Source organism: Ochlerotatus camptorhynchus, unplaced genomic scaffold, assembly GCF_037179485.1.
Source record: "Ochlerotatus camptorhynchus isolate MF236.1 unplaced genomic scaffold, CSIRO-AGI_Acam_v1.1 ptg000033l, whole genome shotgun sequence".
Classification (NCBI taxonomy): Eukaryota; Metazoa; Arthropoda; class Insecta; order Diptera; family Culicidae; genus Ochlerotatus; species Ochlerotatus camptorhynchus.
In genome coordinates this window covers 3,740,813-3,763,604 of record NW_027040524.1, presented here as the reverse complement: position 1 = coordinate 3,763,604, position 22,792 = coordinate 3,740,813, and the positions used below count along the sequence as shown (strand labels likewise).

Genomic DNA, 22,792 nt, shown 5'->3' with positions numbered 1-22,792 from the left:
TCTAACAAATTTTTCAATCGGCAACGATTTAAAACTCTGACTTCAATCGTATTTGCCTACCAAAGCCACTCACTACTGCCAAAATTTGCCTCAAGCCGGGTCGAATTGCTTGATCTTAATCAGTTCTAATTGAAAAACACCCAACTTGACGTTACCACGCATCATCAATGCTATCAATTAAGGAATTCAGTGGCCTTAAAAAGAACGGGGGCTCGTCTATTTCTGCGGCGGACAAGCCCCCGAAAAAAAAAACGGTACATTCGAATGAGTCAATGCCAATCGAATATTTATCCAATTCACTTTCACACCAGAGTCATTATTCACACTTGAATGCAGCACGCGTCGGACTTGGTTTGCGCTCCGCACCCGCTAGTAGGGTGGCCCCAAGCACCAATTACCATACACGGTCAATTGAAGCGATTGTAGGATTTCAATTTGTCTCATTGAATCAGCAAAGCATAAAAGAGTTGGTATCGACAATGTGGGCGCATGGTGCTTCTCATGCGTCACTTGCAGAGCGATTGCACCTACACATATCCAACGGAAACGAACACGTTTCGGTTCGATTGTTTTGAAAGCGGGAACGATTGAATCCTTTCGTCGCGGAGATGCGAGATGGAGATGTTGGGTGGGGATATTTGAATTTTCCAGCTGATGGATGGCTTGTCCAGTTGTCGGCTTATCCTCTCGTTCTCAATTATCCTTTGGCTTGCGAACGACGAGATTGTGTGACTTTTACATGCTGACCAGACAAGGAAATCTTTTCCCTTTGCGAGTTGCCCTTTTTGGAGATTTTGGCAGCATCATCATATTGGCTGATTTCGGGCCAAGTGCAATTCGCCGGGTGTGGAAATACAACGGAGCAGCCAACGTTTTACGGTGGAATTTCTGTTTATCAGGAACCGTACATCCGGAAACATCCAGCGTGGTCTGGGATCTTTGGCTATTATCTTTTTGTGGTGAAGTGTGGAAAATATTGGAAGAAAAGTGAAAAATTTACACGAAACCAGCCATCGCCAAAAAGTTGGTCCATTTGTCCACATATGGCAACAGTTGGAATGGTGCGTGCCTTGAGACATTGTAATCGAGCTTTTTCGTTTTTAAAGTTGAGCTAGAATAAGTTGAAGTTGCAATTCCGCCCGAGAAGTACGAAAAGAAAGCAAGAATACTACCATCAAGAAGATAGTGGAAAGTTTTATTCGATTTCTGCTTGCATTTTCCACGTCTGTGAAGCACTGTGTAGAAAAGCAGTAGTGGGTACAACATGGTGATGATTATGTGCGGTGGCTTTGTGTGATTTATTATCGCTGGTGTGAAGAGGATGAGGAGACTGCTCTCATTTCGCCGGACAGTTGGTAGCCATACGCAGACTTGATCTTGATAGCGGTAGAAAATGTGGATTGAGATTCCCGAGTGCTATGAGGTATTCAACTATTAGATGATCGGTGATAAGAGAAATTTGTGATTTGATATTTGTAGTTAGGATGTTGATAGTTTTTTTTAAGCAGAAATCCTAGGAACCTAGTTGGTATGTGAATATGCGGAACAGATGTTCTAGCATTAATCGGGAATGTACAGCAGTAATTTGCATGACATCGGATATCTGCTGATATGACCAAATTTCTCAATGAGGTAAAAAGCGAAACATGATCCTAAATAGGAAATAGCAATAGCTCTCATCAGGGGGTGTATTTTATATCGTTTTGCGTAGGCTTATTCTAAAAATTGCACAACCTAATATTTTAAATAATTCCAAAGTCTTTTTTTTAGCAATTTTCGGAGGAACTGAAATTGAAATAAACAAATTTGTGGTTTCATTTGCATGATTTATTTGAGCTGGATTATTTTCTAGAAGTGAAACATTGTTTATTGGTTGATCATTCAACGATTTCAAAAACCGTAGATAAACTTTAGACAATTTTTAATTCCAACACTTTCAAATATTCAAATGTATAGCCTCATCAGAGATTAAAATTTACTATATGCCTTCATGCGTAAACACCGGCAACATTTGGATTGAAAATCATGTTTATCTAAACAAAATGGATAAAATGAAAATTGTAAAGATTACAAACAATTTTTATTAAAAAAAAAGTCAAGGGTTTTCCCGTGTTTCCTGGTAAATATAAGAAAAATCCCGGTTTCACAATTCAAATATTCAGTCGTATTTTGGGAGGTTAATCGACAACTGGTTCTAAACCAGTTGAAGGCGAAAATTTTGCATAAGTATATTCACAGTGTATGCATTACATACCACGGGAGCTTGCCTTAGCTCAGTCGGTAAAGGCGTAGCTAGAAAACAAGCCCATGATGGAGGTGACTGGGTTCGATTCCCGGGTTTTTGGGTTGGAAAATTTCCCGAGTTCCCTGGGCATAGAGTATGATTGTTCTTGCTAAACAATTAACGCAACAATGGTGCAGGCATCGAAATCTTTCAATTAATAGCTGTGAAAGTGCATCTAGAACATTAAGTTGACAGCACGCAATAAGCTAATATGCGATAAGCAATCTTGAAATGCGAAGATGAAGAAGAAGAAGAATAATCAAACATTGTCGCAGCTTACATGAACTTTCGATTGATACCTCAATTTGATGTTTATCGTAACTAATTGGCCCTTATGGTTCCAGTTTAGAAATCTATAATAAGAAGTAGAGTGAGTCAATTTCGTTAAAATACTTATTTTCAATTCAATGTTGAAAAGAAGTTTATCCATGTTAGCACATTCAGCTCCATTTAGTATAGCAGAAATTAATAATACGAGTTTAACATCCCACACCTGATTGCTTCAACTGCAACTCAAAGTCTCGTTTACGTGTCCTGAATTGCTACAATCAACAGATTCGTAGTTGCCTTATTCACCCTTCAACCACCCGTGCACCAAATTGGATTACATCATGAATGTATGTATGTTCGATTTGTGTGCTTCTCAAATCGATTGATTGTCACTCTTTAACGCCGATGATGATGATGATAATGATGATGATGATGATGATGATGATGCTGTTGCTTCTGCTGCCACTGCTCTCAATTCCCGAAGCTGCGATTTACAGTCAAATCGATTATCATGGGGACATATGTGTACACATATATGGTATGCTGGGAGGAAAGCAATACCCTCACCCCTCTCCGTATATTACATTATGCGTATACGTCTTTCATATCCCGGCAAATCATACGACGATTTTGAATTAGTACGCACAGAGAGATTCGGCCAATATACAATACGAGAGAGCAGAAGGACAACGTAAAAATAAACAATCACTGTCCGCTGTACAGTTGGTATCCAAGTTTTGACAACTGCAAATAAATTTGATCACTTGAAGATTTTATATTCCAAATCAGTGTAAAATATTGTTCATGTTTATTCAATGTAAATCCACCTAATGTAAATCATACTAACTTGTTAGTTCATTTATTGGCTCATTATCCAAAAAAAAAACCGCTAACTAATTCTGACCACACCCCCCCGAAATTGGACACATACTGTATTTAATTTCCATCGCGCCGAATTACTGGCAGCGAAATACGCGTCGCACACATTGTCTCGTCTAGCGTTGGACAATTGCGAGCACGAGTTTATGCTGTACGGTCACACATAACTCGCATCATCCATTCTTTAAAAAGTACTCATATATTCAATATGCAGTCACCGTTCGGAAGTGCTGACCGATCACCGTCGATCTGTCGTCGTCGTTGGCTCCATTGGACCTGTATAAAACTGTCTATCAAAGTTTAAACAACTTCAGTTGATAGTTTGTACTCGGGCGCGCGCGCTGATAACATTTGAATGGTCTTGAATAGAACAACCGTACGGTTCCCTTCTGGAGGATTCGATCCGACACTTGTATCACGAAGAGCACCTCAACGAAACTGTACGATCGAATCGGGATCGGGATCGAAGTGATCAAGCAGAAAACGTTTAACAACGAATTGCAATAACTCTTTGCAGCTTTTGACATTCGGGACCGAAAGCACACAGAGTGCAACATAATTGATAAGGAGTTGAATCTCAGCTAGCATAGTCCGTGGCTTGTGTAGCCCTCAGCCCCCAAGATGGTGAAGCTGTTGATGCGTGCAGACACCCACGTGTCGTTTACCGTACCAGCGGAAGAACCGGTTGCCAAGTGCACATTTTCGCAGGTTTATACTCTGTTTTTCTCTTCTAGTATCAGAACTCAAACTCAAATGGTGGTGAAAAGTTTCCAAAGATTCATGAGTGTAACTAATCGATGGTTTTCTCTTCTTTCTATCATTGAAACGTTAAGGTCTTGGCAGCTCTATCGGTATCGCTTGGTTCCATGGTTGTAGGATTCTCGTCAGCTTACACCTCACCGGCGCTGGTGTCCATGAAGAATCGCAACATTACGTCGTTCGAAGTCACAGATCAGTCGGTAAGTGAACATTTGTGTCGTTAGTGAATAGCATCCTTCGTTTGGAAAAGGTGTGTGAAACGCGTTTACGATATTCGTGAAGTGTGGATTTTGTTTGGTCTCAAAATCTTTAATTATAATATTGTTGGAATAAAATGTTTGAATTCAAACTTATACATTTAAAATAAGCTCCGATCCAGTGTTAGTGTGTGTGTGTGCCAAGACGAAGCTGAAGTATATTTCAAATGTGTACTACTGAAAAATAATTATAACAAAACAAACAACATCCAGATTACAGATTTTCATAAGTCGTTCTTTTGTAAAAAAATAAACAGAGATGCTTACGGCTAAAAATCTCATTAATAAAGCTTTAAAAAATATTTTGCTAAAATGGAACAACAGAAAAAAATAATTGCTACTTTAAGAGACGATCCAGCGAAATTTTCTATCATTGAGAAAATAATAATAATTTAAAACATTGTTATATTCCCTAAAGTCATTAGTCATTCTCGGTTGCTAGAAGAGTGTTCAGCAAATGTAACTCCATCAAGCAGTCTAGACGTAAATTTGGAATCGACAAAAAATGATCGAAAACTGCGAGAAAATGAAAGAATCTGAAACACATACTATGCCGAGTGCCAGCCCGAATGAATAGAATTAGCGAGTGAGTCATTTTTGATTCAGCCATAGAGTTTGTTAGGGTGATACTTACACGTATGTTAAGTATTATACATTTTTCTCAATATCAATTTCACATTTAATGTTGTAATTAAAGCTATAACAAATGAACGATTCTCTTAATCAAAAAAAAAAATTTTTGAAACGAATGTACTTAAAAATGGAACAATCACTGAAAAATCATTCACAGTCTCGGCACGCTGAGATGCTCAAAAGTATTGACAATCATATAGATGCAAATCTTGACGGCGAAATATTGATGAACATATTGACGCAAAATCAAAAAAAAGTTTGATTTCATGTTACAATATTTCCCCTCATTTTTCCCTTCTGTTGGGGCAGATGGGACCTGTTCCTCGGCAACGTTTGTTAAGGTAGTGGTGATTTGACTCGGAATATTCCATCGGATAATCAATTTTAGTAAGGAGCCACCATGTATTGATGACCCCCAGAAAATATTGATGGATTCAATTATACCACCTCCTATTGAGTTTGGACCGATTAAATGTAATATTTGACTGAAAACAAAAATGGAAGACGTTAAGTAGTGTAATAATGTTCATGTAGTTTTCATAATATTTTAAAATTTTATTAATTTTATGTGGTAAAATGTGCAAAGTATAGCTAAACCACCAATTGAAATGGCCTTAACTCCATTATGTAAGCAAACCTTGCAAGGCCATTTTCTCGCGAACCGAAACCTTCATTCGCAAACCTAAACCACAATCGTGTAGAGGAGAATTTCCCCTACCTGTTCATTATGTTGGTTTGCCTTTGCGGACTTCGGTTCGCGAGAAAATGGCCTTACAAGGTTTGTTTACAAAATGGAGTTAAGGCCATTTCAATTGTTGGTCTTGAAATATGATAGTGTGTCAAAATGCATCCATTACCTTAATCCTAATTAACATCGCATTTTCCTCACTGAAAAAATAAACGAAATCTTTTATGACCAAGAAATACAGTAACTTGAACATTTGAAGAATTCTTCGAATTTTCAGCCAACAATAGATGATTTAAGAAATATTTTTTTTTTTAAGTTGACACTGAAAAGCGATCACCACTAGACCTGTGCGCCGGTTATTTCATCGGCGGCGGCGGCGTATCACATTGGTGGCCGTAAAAATATCGCAATTTCAACTAGAATTCAAGTAAGGTCACGTAAATTAAACAAAAATATTGTGTTGATGTTTGTGACATGTTTTACACAAAAAAACGGAATGAATTTCATTGATATGCCATATGAAAAATAATGTTGGCAAAAAAAAAATAGTAAAACGGAGTAGACTGGAACCGAACAAGGACGTTAAGATTACAGAGCCCGTGTGTTGTCCACTCGTCTTTCAACGCTTGGGAAAACGATATGATTAAAGGCGTATAAGAGCAACCTCATGTTAGACGACAATCATTCGTAAGTCACGCTTATGAAATTCATATGTGTCGTTCGTAAGTTGAGCCTTTTGAAATTCCTAAGTTTGTTTGCCTCAGTGCAGATAACGTCATATGAAATTTGCTACAGAAAACATCATCGTTTCTTTTCGGAACAGTATCGAAATTATTTCTTAGGTTGTTTGGATGAATGCTCGATATTTGTGAAGATATTGAACAAACAATATGACCTTAGTTTTGAATTTATCTGTAATTTGAAATGTAGCATGACGGGTTTTGGTGTGTGATTTGATTTGACTCTGTGATTTGAGGTGTTGATGTTTATGTAAAGAAGAATACTAAAATGAAACAGTCGGAAGATAAAAACTGTCTGTGTCCTCTTTCACGGTCATGATAATACAAATAACTGATTTTTCGGATCGTTTATCGATTAATCGATTATTCGACTGAAAGTCGGACACCATACCTCGTCATTTTGACATCCACCGTCAATGTCAAATATAAGGGCCGTTCAGTAACGCTTGGTAGATTACCTTTTCGTGGTGCGTTACTGGCATTAAGATCTACCACCGAAGCCTGGTTCGAACTACTTCAAACTAGGAGAACAGAATTGTTTTGTAATCAAAGGAACACATCTTAGTCCTTTTTAGTTTGTATGCCATGTTGATAGTGAAAAGACTCGGCTTTGTCCACCGAGGATGATCTTAAAACAAGGAACAAATGAGTTAGGTAGTTATTTTTTATCTACGTGATTCCTAATCTTTTATTTGCTGTTCTCTAGTTTGAAGTGGTTAAGACTAGGATTCTGATGCATGGTCATTATCGGTGTTATTGCTTGATGTTGTTGCTAAAGAATCCGTTTTTGACTGCAAAAGAGGCGCGCCTTTGGAGGTGTTCCAACACTCCAAAGGGTTTAAAGAGTGTGACCTTACAATTAAAGTCGGATCCTTGCGATAAAGACAAGAATGACAACTGTATCAAAACTGATTACTTCTTCATTTCTCAATAGTGATGACAAAGGACACGGGGTATACCACAATAGATCAAATAACTGGTCGCAGTGGGTTTATGTCCCGCACAGAGGAAAAAAAACTGAAAAATCACGGTGGTAGATCTTGGCTAGACCTTGGGGGTTAACTGCAGGGGGCTGTTACTGAACACACTTTTTAAACCGACATGAAAATGGAATATCTAAGTAACCTATTAATTTTCAAATGGTAATCAACTCTGCACACCTCAATCTGGGCCGAATGTTTTAGTTGTGCCGAACCGTGCCAATCAAGTATCCCATGAGATTGGCAACCCTGAAAGTCCTATCACCACTTAACAGTCAACAGTTTCACTCTGCTGCATATTTATAATTATGCAGCCTTTTCGATATATTTATACAAAAAAGCACGTCGTTTTACCAAGTTCAAAATAAAAAATATTAATGTAATATCAAATCTACGCTAGTATAACTGCACACTTTGGATTCTAGTTTAACAGTACGTTTCAAATGTATATTTTGCATGTGTTGTGTACTACAAAACCTCAAAACCTATTTCAAATTTTCTGAGACTTTCCAGATAATTGTAGTGCTTTGGACGTGATCAGATAATCAATTTTGCAATTATTAAAAGTTTTAGAAAGTTCCAAAGTCAAAAACTGTGTGTGTTGCCAACATCGGACCCTTATTTGTACTTCATAACAATAGCTAAGAAAAATTTACCCCAATTGTTTGAAAAATATTCCGACGACCACATAACAGAATCTCTTATTTTTTTATACAAAACTGTTAAAGGATCTTATCTTCCCCAGTTGAGTGTACTTTGCAAAAATATCAATGTTTTGGACCCAAAACAATTACCGTAAAACGGGGGGGAAGTTGATCACTATTGAATATTGAATATTTTTTCCAACCATATGTTTGGCACACGAACAAAGACTCTAACTTGAATTAGTTAATGCTTTTCTAATGTATGAATTTAGTTTTGGAATAGTATTTGTGTTTATTTTTTAGAATTAAAATTAGATTCATAACTTGTTTTTTTTTTAAATCTGGGGAGAAGTTGACATGCAGGTTTTCAATTTTATATTCAGAAGATAGCATTTATACTTAGTTTGCGTTCGCTGAACAAGAATATGGTGTTAAATTTTTAACAAAATATGTGGTTTTCGAAAATCTAGCTTTTTTGTCGTAAAATAATTAAAATACACACATAATAGGCAAATAATATTAGTGATGCAAAATATCATGACACTCACTCGACACTCGCCAACCGACTATCGTTGACAGACCGTTTTGTCACACAGCGAGAAGCAGAGCCATGGTAAACAACAATCATCAGTAATGGTCGCTGCTGATAGGCAAAACGTAACACTCGCTGCTGATGATGTAAAACACAAAGACAACAGTGAAAACTTCTGCAGTACGATGATGAGAAAAAGCGAAACGACAGAAGAAAATGAAAACAATGCCTACGCATTTCAATTTCTTCTCCGCGCGCCTGTGTGATTTACAAACAAAGGTAGCAAAACTAAACGGAGGCTTTTCAGCTCACTCACATAAGCAAGCAAAGCAGCAACTACTTCAAAACGAACACAGATGAGTGTCGTGATTGCCGGAAATGAGCAGATCTGTGATGGATCACCACCAAAGACGACATTCACCAGTTGCTTTTTACTTCTTTCGTCAACTTGATGGATGGTCATGGAGAGTGCTTCGACAAGCACATTGATAGGGATGTACCAAGCGTTACTACCATCAGCTGTTTGACGATCGAGATTGTGATAGGTTGGAACTCTAAATAATATAAGTTTAAAATAATATTAAATCGTTCATTTTACCATAATCTGATTCCAGATTCGGATTCTTCAGCGACCCCAAATTAAATAAAATAAGCTATTTAGCCGGATACAGCACAATAACGATTATTATGAACAAAATATGATTGGATTGGAGGCGTCGCGTGCCTCATTTGTTTAGCTGTGCACCAAACTTTGTTCGTTATAATTTACCACCACATATTAGTTTTTGTTTTATTTTGCAATGCTCCATGAATTCGAGGGACATATGCTCAGTTACTATATTAATCACTATCTAACGTAACATTTGAAGGGCCTTACAGTAACAACAACAAAACTTGTATGGCCCTTTTCGCGCTAACCGAAGTATGAGGAAACTTAACAAATTCTCGTTTTTATCACAAGACTAACTCTTTCGACTGAAGTGTAATGAAGAATATCCGTCAAACACTTCCGAAAACATTTTTTGATACAAAACAGTGTCAAAATCTAGAGAAAATTCATGAAGTCCTCTGGGTAGCAAACTTATTAATCAACTCTTAACGCATCAGAACAATACTATCAGAATGAACCAGGGAAGCTCATAAGTTTTGACAGGCGCATCGGCGCAACCATCGGTAATTGAGAGATTTACAACTGACGAGCTTTTGCGCTCTCTTTCTCCATTACTCTCTTTGCCTGCAATCAGATATCCAAGTGCACAGCGAGAAATGCACGCTTTAGTCACCCATACATCACAAATGTTCTTCTAATTTAAATTCACAACACTAGTTTCAATTACAACTAGTGGTGCAAACCGCCATGTTTTGTGTTAAATTTGTGGTATGTTTCAAGAGGTGATAGAAGATCTGCTTGGCTTACATCAGACATTTAACCATTCACAAACTTGTCATCCGCCACCCAAAAAAGCTCGGTTTTAGGAGCACTATTTAACGAGTTTTGTCATAGGCAGACCATCCGAACTGAACTGAATCCTTTTTGAAGCAAATCAAGGTCGAAGATTTAATTGAGCCACACTATAAAATAGTGTATTCATGGTCACTTGTGGTTTGGCGTAAAGAAGTACAGCTATAATGTGACCATCAAATCTATAAAAGTCTAAACGCATTTTTTTAAATTATTTACACATGTGTCGTGCACAGGTTGCACATGTGGACGCGACGCCACTGATTGGATATTAGGGAGCAGTTGCATATTTTATCACTTCCACAGAATCGTAAATTTAGAGCGATAAAAAGGATTGTTTGATAGGAAAAACGTTTTAAACATACGATTTAAAGCTACTTAATAAAACACTGAATAAATTATATCATAACAATATCGTACAAAATAATTGCTGAGAATCGAAAAATTAACGGTGCAGTGATCAACTTCACCCCGTTATACGGTACCCATCTTTGTGTTACCTATTGCCAGTGTTAATAGTCTAATAAGGTCCAAGTAACAATGACTGTTTTATCATGGTTTTCCAGCACTTTTCCAGTTTTAATCATGGTCTACAAATTCATGATCAAACACTAATTGTTACTTGGGAGCATATCAAATCACTGTCAATTATAAAATCTCTAAATTTTTATTTTTAACCCTAAAATCTCGTTCGGCGTAGCCAACTTTGAAATTTTAAAATTCATATAAATCAGAGCCATAATGAGGGGTCCGCATTAAATCCCGGGTATTGAAGTTATTCATTGATTGAACTTTGAACACAAAACTCGCGAAACAAATTGGTCACTCATAGACTGAGTAAATTTTTACTCAAATATGAGTAAATGTCACTCATGTATGAGTAAATGTGGGTGACATTTATGAGTAAAATTTTATGGGCATGACTATGAGAAGGGACCGTCTGGAAGCACGCGCACAGCTCAAAAAAGGTTGTGCTGGCGCTATTAGTCTTCTGCACTCGATTTTTTTGAGAGCAAGACACCAGAGAGAGCACGCAAACAATTTGGGAGACGTGCGATGTGAGTAAGAGCGCACAACATAAGCACAAAAGAAGCTCATTCCATTATAAACACCATGGACCATTATTATTCTTCACTCAAACATTAAAAATTAATAAATTTTGGATTACAAGTACATCCTGCATGAGCGCACATTTTGCATTACCACAAGCTCATAGTTTAAGGTCGTTGCACGTCTGTTTATTTTTGACGTGCAAACACAGATATGTGTATGTGTTTATTCGTCTGTGCTTTGTGTTGTTCCTATGAGTGACCTACGTTTTTGTGAATTTGAGCAAAAGGAACTCAAATATGGGTCAGATTCAATGGTCGTGTAAAAATTCTGTGTTTTGTGATGGTGGTCAGTTAGCGCATGTTTGTAATTTGAATCAGAAGGTATTGTGAATCTATAAATATAACATACTATAAAGATTAATATTTACTGATTCTGTTACTGTTTTATTTTTGTGAAAACTATGGCCATACATTGCAAATGAAATATTTAAAGATGTTTGATAGCTAAACGAAACAGGCGCGATACTGGAAGAACATGAAAAATGCTGTCCATTGCAACCTCAAATGATACATGGTGAAGATCTGGAATCGGAAATGTATGATTTTCTTACAATTCTGTATAAAAGATGGGTATGTGACATCTTGAATAAATCACCTTATATAGAAATACTGTTATGTGGTCAACAGAAGACATCGACTAGTTTTATAAATAAAATACTAAGCCATGTCCAGACTAGGGAGTTGTAACGTGTTATAAACGGCTTTCGTGATATAAGAATAATTTTTCTTGAAACACGAAAACCGCTTCTAACCGTTGTAGCTGCCTACACATTTCGAAAAATTTGTGTAAATTTATGTTCAATATGATGCACATAAATGGAGCGTCACATATCATATAACGTTACATTATATATCATGTAAAGTTCTGAGACATTTCATGCAATGTAGCAAATATTGTGTACAAAAGCCCATCTTTGTAAACAACATTGTTTACAAGTTGCTCGGTTGCGTGAAATGAAATACAAGTTTACGTGAATGAATGTTTACTACACAATTAAAATTCAGATCTTTTATCTGTGTAGTTTGGGCATTAGCTTAATGCTGTGAGTTAAGTTTATTTTTACTAATACATTTGACCTACAGGGTGCGATAAAATTAAATGACACTTCGATCTTTATACACTCAAATATCGAAAAACAAATTTATTGAATTAAAGAACGCCAATCAATTGTTATTTAATAGTTGATTTTCTGTTTATATATTCTATATTACCACTGTAAGCTGATACGACTGTCACGTGGCACGTCTTACGAATGTAATGTTCTAACATATTCTTCCATTTTTTCTTGATGGACGTTTTGAGGGTTTCGACGCTTGAGTATAAAGCTAAATACTAAACACTCAAATCTGGGGAGCTATCCTTGGACCAGCATTTTGAAAACAAAAAATTCATAAGTAATTCCCGAGCCTTCCAGGTAGTATGTACTAGAGGCAACTGGCTGCAATTTGTATTGCATCTGAGAAGTTGAAAGCAGCTCAAGACAAAACTTGTTGCTTTAGAATATTTATATAGAAATACGTGCCTATCTTTAATACAGATTCGATAAAACGGGATCCATCACTTAACTGTCAGGAGCAATCAATCCAAAAATAAAAAAGAAACATTTGACTTGTGAAATTGCTTGCTCATTGACGTATTAAGTAGTTGTGAACAATATCTCATAAAACTTTGTCTCAGAAGAACAACTGGTTTAGGTTATTTCCAACAGTTACCAACAACCGAACCATATTATCTTCGTACACACGAACATTTTATGACTGACAAAGATTTACCAGTGAATTGTAGTCAAATGATAAGCAATAATATTATAATAAGAAACACATCGTGACAGCGAAAATTATACTTTACAAATATAATTTCGGCTCAGTAAAGCTACAGCAATTGAGAATCGACAAATAAAAAACCTAAAAAAAAGCGGAATGAATGCAAATGAATAAAAAGCGTTCTTAAACGACTCATTGTGTAAAGGCTTGGTACGAAAAAAAAAAATCTATAAGAGACCGGCCATGTAGGGGAAATGGCTCTAATGTTGGCCTATGGATCTAAGATTGGGCCCATCGCTAAAAATCTGCTATTTATCAATTTTATCTAGATGAACGCGTTATTGAGACGTTACTAATGGATATTTTTGGTTGCTATTGAAAATTTAGTCGTATGGGCCCAAATTAGGGACACTTAGGCCGACATTACCTGCATTACCTATTAGATATAGCAAAATACTCAACGAGGGAGAGGAGGGGGTCTAAAATTGGTAAAAAATATGCTACGTCGTTTATGTGTTCATCACAGTCTGTTATTAGTACTATTTACATTTTATTTCTTCTAAGGTACATGTACAGAGGATGTATTAAGAATCCCGAACTTACATTTGATGTATTTTCTGTTTGATTTGCGTACAGAATTTTAGCCAAAGCCAAAGCCAAACATATCATAATCGCATTACCAAATGCCAATGGAAGGAAATTTAATCACGATCTGTGAATATACTTCAGTAAGCGCTAAAGGATAAACAAATTCCACCATTATTGATAATCACTTGTGAACAATCAGAGTACGATCACGGAAGCCAACGTAAATTCGACCCTTTTAGGGTAGGATACTTTCAAGCGATGAAGCTATAAGGTACTCATTTGCATATTTATTATCGATGCATGATTCAATGCCGTAATATTTAAAGTAACTTTTAGCATTCAGCGTAATTGATGAGCTTGCGATGATGAATGCTAATTGAAGTGTAATACATGGTAAGGGACGCCTCAATGAGGTAGAGCTATTTTCATCAGTTTAGAACACATGACTTTCAAACCGCTACATGTTTCATATTACCATGAAGTAGCAGGCAAACACTGTTTCGAATTTTGAGCAAATGCGCACCGTGCGGAAAACTAGATTCGGTGATGGTCTCCAAATCCAAAACACATTCCTCACTATTGTCTGTTTCATTAAGCCTAGTATACAGATCGAAGCGAAACGAAAATTGAAGCACGCGAAAAATCATGAAATTTCGCTAGCGAAAAAGGTTGTGAAAAAATGTTTGTGGAACATTTTCCAGTTTCCTTTTTTCACAGTTTACAGTTCATGTGAAACGAAATCGATCAGATTACACCTCCGGTGAAGTGAAAATCTGACAGATACGCTCTTTCTCGAAACGTCAACTTTTCGCTTAGTTGCTGCTCTTTTCGCTAGCGCTGCATGCGCGAAAAAAAAAATAAACCTAAGCGAAAAAGATACGATCCACAAAATTAGATTTCGCTGGATCGTATCTGTTTACAGTTCAAAGCGAAGCGAAATATTTGCCAATTGCATTTTTTACGCAGGTGAAAAATGTAGTATGAGATTTTCGCTTCGCTTCGATCTCTAGACAGGCCTTTAGAGGTAAAACACGCCCTAACCTTCTGCGACGGTTTTTGCACGTTTTATTTCCAATGAAACACGCAAAAAATGACATGAACACCAGAATGAATATTTTCGTATAAAATCTTCAGGAGATGATTTTCTTGCCACAGTGCCTTTTAACGATCACATTACAGAATCCGTTATGCGATAAATCATTGTAAATTATGTATGCTTTTTATGCAAATCTGTAATATAGTAATACATTTCCCGGTCGGGTGAATAGACAATACTTTTGTAATATCTTCGAATATTTCATACCGATTTCTGATGATTTGGTATTGTTGGAAAAGACACTAGTTTTTCTTTTTCATTGTTGAATTACGATCAATTCCGGATTATTGTTTGTCGAAACAGGCTGATTTTGCACACTATGTATCTACACGCAAAGCAAATGTTGTCTTACATCCAATGTAAGGTTGGATTTATTACATCCTCTACATATGTATCATACAACAACTGTAATGGCAGTTATTGTAATGGACGTGCAAGCAATTTTTTTCAGACTTGACAAAAAATAAGCTAACATAAAAATTACAAAATTATTTTCAAAACCTTCCGCCAACCACATTACAGAATCTGTCGCGAAACATTGCAAATTCTGCATACTTTGCATGCAAATCTGTTATAGAATCTAATATTTTTTTCGGTTGGGTGTAATAGAATTTTTTTTAATTCAACTACTGTGTTTGAAAAAAAACGGATTTAAAGTGTTAAAACAGAACCATTTATGTAGCGTGATAATCTGCATTCAAATTTTAGGTAGCAACATTTTCAGCAGTATGAAAATATTCGGAAACAGATACAGGCAGAAACCAAGATACATTATTCAAAAAAAAAAAACGCCAACTTCATTTTCAGTTTGGATCCCGGACAGTTAATGTTCATAATTAACAATAACCAAGAACGCTCGCCCTTCTTTCAGTCGAAGCGTCAGCCAAAACATTTCGTACAACCGGCTCAAAGTTCAACTTCAACCACGACAGAACACATTGCTTCGTTTTGCGGCGCGGCGCATTCTACGTCATTAGCACAACATGTAGAAGAAAAAAAAAACAACAACGCTAAACCTTAAATACGACACGACAGTGGGTATATTTTTTTTGCAAATCGACTGAAGTCTAAAAATAGACACGAATATCGTCAACGCTTGCGAACGTGCCTCAAGGACTAGTGTGTCTTATGCTCCCAACTTACGACAGATTACGATTAAAGTGCCGATTGTTTATCACACCAAATGTACGTTACCCTCCCCCCTGTTCCCCTCTCAGTTTCCCCCCTGTGTATGCGTGCCTGCGATTCGTTTTGTTTATTTTGAGTATGCTTTTTTATCGATTACAGGGTTCATGGGTCGGTGGAATTATGCCCTTGGCCGGTCTTGTTGGGGGTATCCTTGGGGGACCGCTGATCGAGTATCTTGGTAGGAAAAACACCATCCTGGCAACGGCAACCCCGTTCATCATCTCGTGGCTGCTGATTGCTTGCGCTACCCACGTTGCAATGGTTCTAGTAGGTAAGTACAGCGTGAACTACAATAGCTGTTAGGTACGGGAGAATTAAACTATGTAAATTATTTCAGGTCGCGCCTTGTCTGGATTCTCAGTCGGCGTTGCATCGCTATCCCTTCCAGTGTATCTTGGTGAGACCGTACAGCCGGAGGTGCGAGGAACACTTGGTTTACTTCCAACCGCTTTCGGCAACATCGGCATCCTGTTGTGTTTCGTCGCTGGAAATTATATGGACTGGTCGGGACTGGCGTTCCTTGGAGCGGCCTTACCTGTGCCATTCTTGATTTTGATGTTCCTTATCCCAGAAACACCTCGTTGGTATGTCTCGCGTGGCCGTGATGATCGTGCTCGTAAAGCCTTGCAGTGGCTCCGAGGCAAGAAAGCAGATGTAGACCCCGAGCTGAAGGGTATTATCAAGTCCCACCAGGATGCGGAGCGACATGCATCCAAGAGTGCAATATTTGATCTTATGAAGAAGGCCAATCTCAAGCCACTGCTTATTTCGCTTGGTTTGATGTTCTTCCAGCAACTTTCTGGTATCAATGCTGTGATTTTCTATACGGTGCAGATCTTCCAGGACGCTGGATCAACGATCGACGAAAATTTGTGTACAATTATTGTTGGTGTAGTGAACTTTATCGCAACGTTTATCGCCACTATGCTGATTGATCGGTTGGGCAGAAAGATGCTGTTATATATTTCCGACATCGCCATGGTCATAACGCTGATGACATTGGGTGGATTCTTCTATGCGAAGAACAGTGGACAAGATGTCTCGCAGGTCGGCTGGCTACCGCTTGCTGCTTTCGTAATTTATGTCCTTGGCTTCTCGTTAGGATTTGGACCTATCCCGTGGCTGATGATGGGTGAAATTCTGCCGGGAAAAATCCGAGGATCAGCAGCCTCGGTAGCAACGGCCTTCAACTGGTCGTGTACTTTCATCGTCACAAAGACGTTCTCTGATATCATACGTAAGTATTATTGTTGCACTGAGCACACCAAGAATACAACCAACTAATGATCGCATCACTTACTCTCTTTCACACAAATGCAGAGGCCATCGGTACGCACGGCACCTTCTGGCTGTTTGGATCGATTTGTGTAGTCGGTTTCGTGTTTGTGATAATATACGTGCCCGAGACGCAGGGCAAATCCCTCGAGGACATCGAGCGAAAGATGATGGGCCGCGTGCGACGAATGAGTTCGGTTGCCAACATTAAGCCGCTGTCGTTCAATATGTAGAAGTATGTTACCACTATCAGTGAGAATGATCGTGGATTAGTCTTCAATTTATAGCAGAATGGTCCAGTCGGATGGTGCACTCGATATAGGAATTAAATAGAATTCACAGCCATGGAAAACAAGCTAACTGTTCTTTAGTACCCGTGCCTAGTATGTTCAACATTAGCATCCTTACTCGGGGGATTAAATTGCGAGATTTAAGGTTAGGAAATAAACAAGAGATTCTTTGTGATATATAAAGAGAAAGGGAATGCAGGCAGAGTCCCTCATAGAGGAACAGTTGACAAATTAATATTGACAAAAATCACGTAAATCACGCAATAGTTCAAAACTAATCGACGTTAGTGGTAGTGTTGCTGCCGGCACAAATATGCATCAAATGGTGATTGAAAAATTTGACATTTTATTTCGTGTTTTTTTTTTAACCGAATTATCGAAATTTGCTAGACAAGAACTAATGAGATTGACGATAGGCAGCTATAGAAGGACAGGATGTAGAAGAGTATCATTGTACATATATTTTCCTCAAGCGATAAAAATCAGTTCCTTTCGTAAGTAAAATACCCTAATTTTAAATCTTATAATGCTTGGACATTGTCGAGGACGCTGTAGAATGATAGGATAGACAGAAACCGCTTATTCATGACAAAATTGGAACCAAAAATTAGGTTACGTTCAACTTATTTACTCCATCCAATGAAGCTAAAAAGGGTGATTTTCTTTGCTTTAAACTATTACAGCCACTGCTAGACCCGCTAATGGTAGAATCTCAAGCAGAAATTTCAAAATGACAGAAGACAACCAAGAGCACATTAGAATTGCTTAGGTTGAAGCTTTGTCTAGCAAAGTGATGATTTCATAATTTTAATTTTATAAATTAAGCATAACGAATAGCATAAAAACTATGTATAAAACAATGATTATTTAATGTAAAATAATAATTATATTGAATAAAGAATAATTTATACAAATAAATATTGGTCCACAGGTGCTTTCAAGAGACCAATCGATTCATCTGTAGCATTTTCTGGAACATTGAGAAGGCATTGACCAATATCTTATCTTACAGTAAAACAACATGAACAGTCCGAAAACTGTCAACTGCTCATGCTATGCTTAAATCAGGGTGGGCATACCTACCGATTTATCGGTAGTTCTACCGATTTTCAGGATGCCTACCGATTCACAGACGAAAGGTTCTAAACTACCGATTTTTCACTTTTCCTACCGAAAAATGTTTAATAGGGGAAATGGCTCTAATGTTGGCTAATGGATCTAAAATTGGGCCCATCGCTAAAAATCTGCTATTTATCAATTTTATCTAGATGAACGCGTCATTGGGACGGTACTAATGGTTATTTTTGGTCGCTATTGAAAATTGAGTCGATTGCTGAATTTATCTATTGTCCCAAATTAGAGGCATTTAGGCCGACATTACATCTATGCCCCCTACCTATGTTTTGTTTTCCGTTTAGTCAGTCTATTTGATCGAACGCGATGCGTTTTGCAACTTCAATCCAAACGGATGAGTTGTTTAGCGTTTAATCAACGATAATCAACTTTCTCAGTCTGTATCCTAGCGGAGATGCTATTTTGTTTCCCCCTTTTTTGGTTCCGTATTCTGTTTCGTCCTACTCACACTTACTTGTTATGATTAGACTAGAGTCGGTGTATAATGAGTCACGCCAAGAGAGAAAAAAGTTGAACTCGCATCACGGTTTTCGAAAGATTCGCTTTTTTTCACTTGGCAACAGAGGACTTCTACATCAACATCAAATGACTTCTAGCGAGAAAAAAAAATAGTGGCTGTAGTAAATCATTATATCAACGATTTTGTCAACAGGTAGGTCAATCCGCACACCAATCTTGGGTCATATTTTTTGACAGTGTGCCGCATGTGTGCCAATTGTGCCGGTCATGACACCTGGAATGTTTTGGTTTGAAATCGCAAGGATAAATTGGATTGAGGAAATTTGTTTGTGTTGCTTTCATAGGATAATAGAAGTCCTGTGTTTTAGGGTAATATAATGTCCTCAAAGGTAGACCAGAAACCTAGCCTTTCGTGATGTGAAAAGCAACGGTCTATCAGCGGCCGGAACAAGTGGGGAACATTGTTGGAGACCGTCTATAGAGGATGATGAATAGACTTCTGCAGTTTGTTTTGTGTGAGATGCAGCATTATTTGAATTAAGGTTACTAATGGGGTCTGATTAACTGCCTCTTCCTCTTGAGCTCACTCTAGAACCTACATTTCGTATTTAGCTCTATAAGTGAACTGCTGGTCTGAGTTCCCCTGGTATATTCAAATAGAGGATGTTCCTGAATATGCAGTCAAATAGCACGTAATGTTGTGAGCAACTTCAATGACAGTTGTTCAGCAGATTCATCTAATACGTATAATATTGAATCTTAGATGTTTGCTTAAAGTCGTGAGCCGAAAAAATGCTCACTACAGAAGCGTTAAAAGCCTACACGCTATTTGAAACCCCAGTTCGGTCAAAACTGGGTAAACATACTTTTGAAGGAAACTCGATAAAGTTTACTCAGATGTTGTCGTTTTCTATCTGGGTAAACTTGACCTATTTTGATAGATATGAAAAACCGTGCCGCTGCAGAATCTCTATATCGAACATAACCTGATTCGACTGGCTCCTCTAGTCTGATTAATCATAGTTTTCGAAAAGGAATTTAACATTGCAAACCCCAAGCAGGGATATCGTATCGAATGTTTAACCATATAGATACGCTTTTGTATGAGTTTTGTAAATTGGTTCACAACTAACAACAAATATGGCCAGAAATGCGCTATGCATACCTGAAAATTTGGGGGCAACCCCGGCGTAGTGGTTAGTATCCATACATCTCACGCCAAAGTCACGAGTTCTAATCTCACCCCCGGACAAGTCACGAATGACCCAAGAGCGTTAAAGTGACTATAATTAAAAAAAAACCTGAGAAGTTAAGAATTAAAAAGATTTTCCTACGGCTTTACTTCCCTTCCGAAGGAAATCCCGACGGCGCCGACTGGGATTGAACCCAGGTCCTTTGGAGTGAGAGGCAATCTCGCTTACCACTACACCAGTTTCTAGAACCAAACGTTGTTTATTTTTAAAATTAATTTTGAGCGTTTTTTCTTACCGTGTATATATTTCGATTATACACACGGTAAGAAAAAAGTACCCAACGGCCATATAGTGCCGAGATAAGTGAAAAGAACTTACTTTTGGGTACTTTTTTCTTACCGTGCAAATTTGGGTTACCGATTCTTCTATTGTTGAAAGTTTGTTTTCTGTTAGTTGCCAATGTTGCTGCCAACATACTGAGAACAGATAGAAATACGTCACTGCCAACAGCTGTTTCGTGTAAAAAGATAAACATTGCAATAAAATACGAACACCACTAAACATTTGCACATTTCACTAACACCAATAAGCCCTTTGGCCCAGACCTTATATAAACATCATTGGGGTGGGACAACATAGTCGTGTAAAATCAATTTGTTTATTATTTTCAACCACGAAATAAGCTGTCAGTGTTCGACTTGAAAGCGGTTTGTTTTTTTTATTTTCAACCAGTAGTGAAACTTCTCACTAATACTAACGGTGGTAGAGAACTCTATTGTAAAGTGATGGTACTTGACAATCGATTCCAATGTATAACTCATTATCGCCAAAAATGCTAATGGGACTGTTATGCCGCACCGGGCAGTATTGTCTGAACGTAGTACAGCCTGAATTCGTTAGTTGGGCCATGACCAGTAGACTGATACAAAATTTAACTTTTTCGCTCCACAGTGCTTAAATGGTTTCAAATTAGGTCCTGATTAGACTCCCAAAGTTACAACTCATTTGGTTAGAAACAGACTTCGCACAAGCCATTTGAAGTTTTTTTTTTTTTTTTTTTTTTGTAGTGATCCAGTGGCAGCAACTTGCTAAAACTCTACACTGGACCCCTTTTATTGATAAATTTTGCTTCTATGAGCCTCTATTTTAAATCAACACACAGACGTTCCTAGGCTATGGTGCCCGTGTGGTCACTGTTGTTTTTGTGCTGATCCAAATAGTTTTGATAATATAATTGCGCATTCTTGTTTTTTTAAAAGGTTGATTTTCGTCCCAGTCTTGTCTTCTGTCGTCACTTATTTTGTCATTTTGTCTTGAGTATTAACCCCCACTTGTCTTGTTTATTGTGTCAACTTGTGTCTATTGTCCTTCCCCATCTGTTACTCTGTCATGACTAATTTCATTGATATATAAAAATAGTAATATCAATTACAGGATAATATGGTTATTTCTCGATTACTTTTTCAAAGGGAAGCACCAGCTCCTGCAAACAATGCATCCGATCGTCGATCCGGCGCAACCGGCATCTCGCACACGCTTACCAACACCACCAGGAGGCAGAGGAAAATTTCCCCTATCTGATGATAGTGCCAGCACGCGCGGGCAAGCCACCAGTTACGCCAAATCGACGACCAAACGCACCGCCTACAAAAGCCGATACGCTCCCTTGGAAAAGTTATCGAGATTTCTACTAATTAATGAATTATTGACAATTACCTCTCATGATCCTTGGCTCTGAATTTAACTTACCACTTTTTGATTATTTATCAAATACCTCTCCCAGAATATGCTCCCCGATGCTTTGTTGGTTTCTGGACTCATTTGGATTGGCCCTGAATTTGTTTGATATCCTGTTCGAAGTAATTCTGTGAGTTCCAGCTTGTACGTGTCTCACGTCATATGAGTCGCCATTCATAAAGATAATGGGTTAAAAGGAAGTAAAACATACATAAAGGCAGATTAGTATTAGTTGTACTTGATCCAAACAATAGAAAGAAGCATAGATCACTTAGTAGAAAAATAAAACTAATAAATAACTAAAAGTGCAATGGATAAGTGTTAGTTCCGGGATCATTTAAGTGTTAGTAGTTATGTTAGTTTTGATCCGTATTCAGCCCTGCTGGCCCCTCAAGCACTATTTGCAGCAATTGTGATAAGATTATGCGACACTGCTACTACTACTATGTTAGATGTATGACTTGTCAATTTTCGCAACGCAATGTCTTTCAATAAATCACTCAATCAATTTGATGTTTGAAAATTTGCTCAAAAGGGCTTTGTTGACACATCATACCTTACCGAAAACTAAAGCACAACAATTTTAATTCTTATTTCAAACCTATCAACATATTTAACACATCTTTCCTAAAATTTCACTTGTTCGTAAGCGCCTGGTTGAAGATATGACTTTCGCTATTGACATTGTCTGTAATTAACAAATACACTAAATAGGAAGATTTATTATACAACTTCATAGGCTAGTCGCCTCCCTAAGCGGACCCCCCGCGTCTTATCTCTTATGTTAATTAACTTTCTGAATTCTATAATTAAAGTTTATTTAATAAA

At 37.6% G+C, this 22,792-nt stretch overlaps 2 protein-coding genes across 5 annotated transcripts in view; one reads left to right on the top strand and one right to left on the bottom strand.

Annotated features, from left to right (window-relative positions):
- LOC135709110 (facilitated trehalose transporter Tret1) overlaps positions 1-18,359 on the top strand; it is a 34,317-nt gene extending 15,958 nt beyond the window's left edge. For 2 of the 4 annotated variants that reach the window (XM_065231333.1, XM_065231327.1), the window contains exons 2-6: positions 3,951-4,141; positions 4,267-4,392; positions 15,976-16,147; positions 16,214-17,113; positions 17,197-18,359. In XM_065231333.1, coding sequence (XP_065087405.1) covers positions 4,055-4,141; positions 4,267-4,392; positions 15,976-16,147; positions 16,214-17,113; positions 17,197-17,384 — 1,473 coding nt within the window. In that variant the 5' untranslated portion in view covers positions 3,951-4,054 and the 3' untranslated portion in view covers positions 17,385-18,359. The remainder of the gene's footprint in view (positions 1-3,950; positions 4,142-4,266; positions 4,393-15,975; positions 16,148-16,213; positions 17,114-17,196) is intronic. The other 2 variants (XM_065231311.1, XM_065231320.1) reach the window with 1 other exon arrangement.
- Positions 1-22,792, bottom strand: part of Roc2 (Regulator of cullins 2) — a 135,917-nt gene that overhangs the window by 102,843 nt on the left and 10,282 nt on the right. The gene's annotated exons all lie outside the window — the stretch shown is intronic.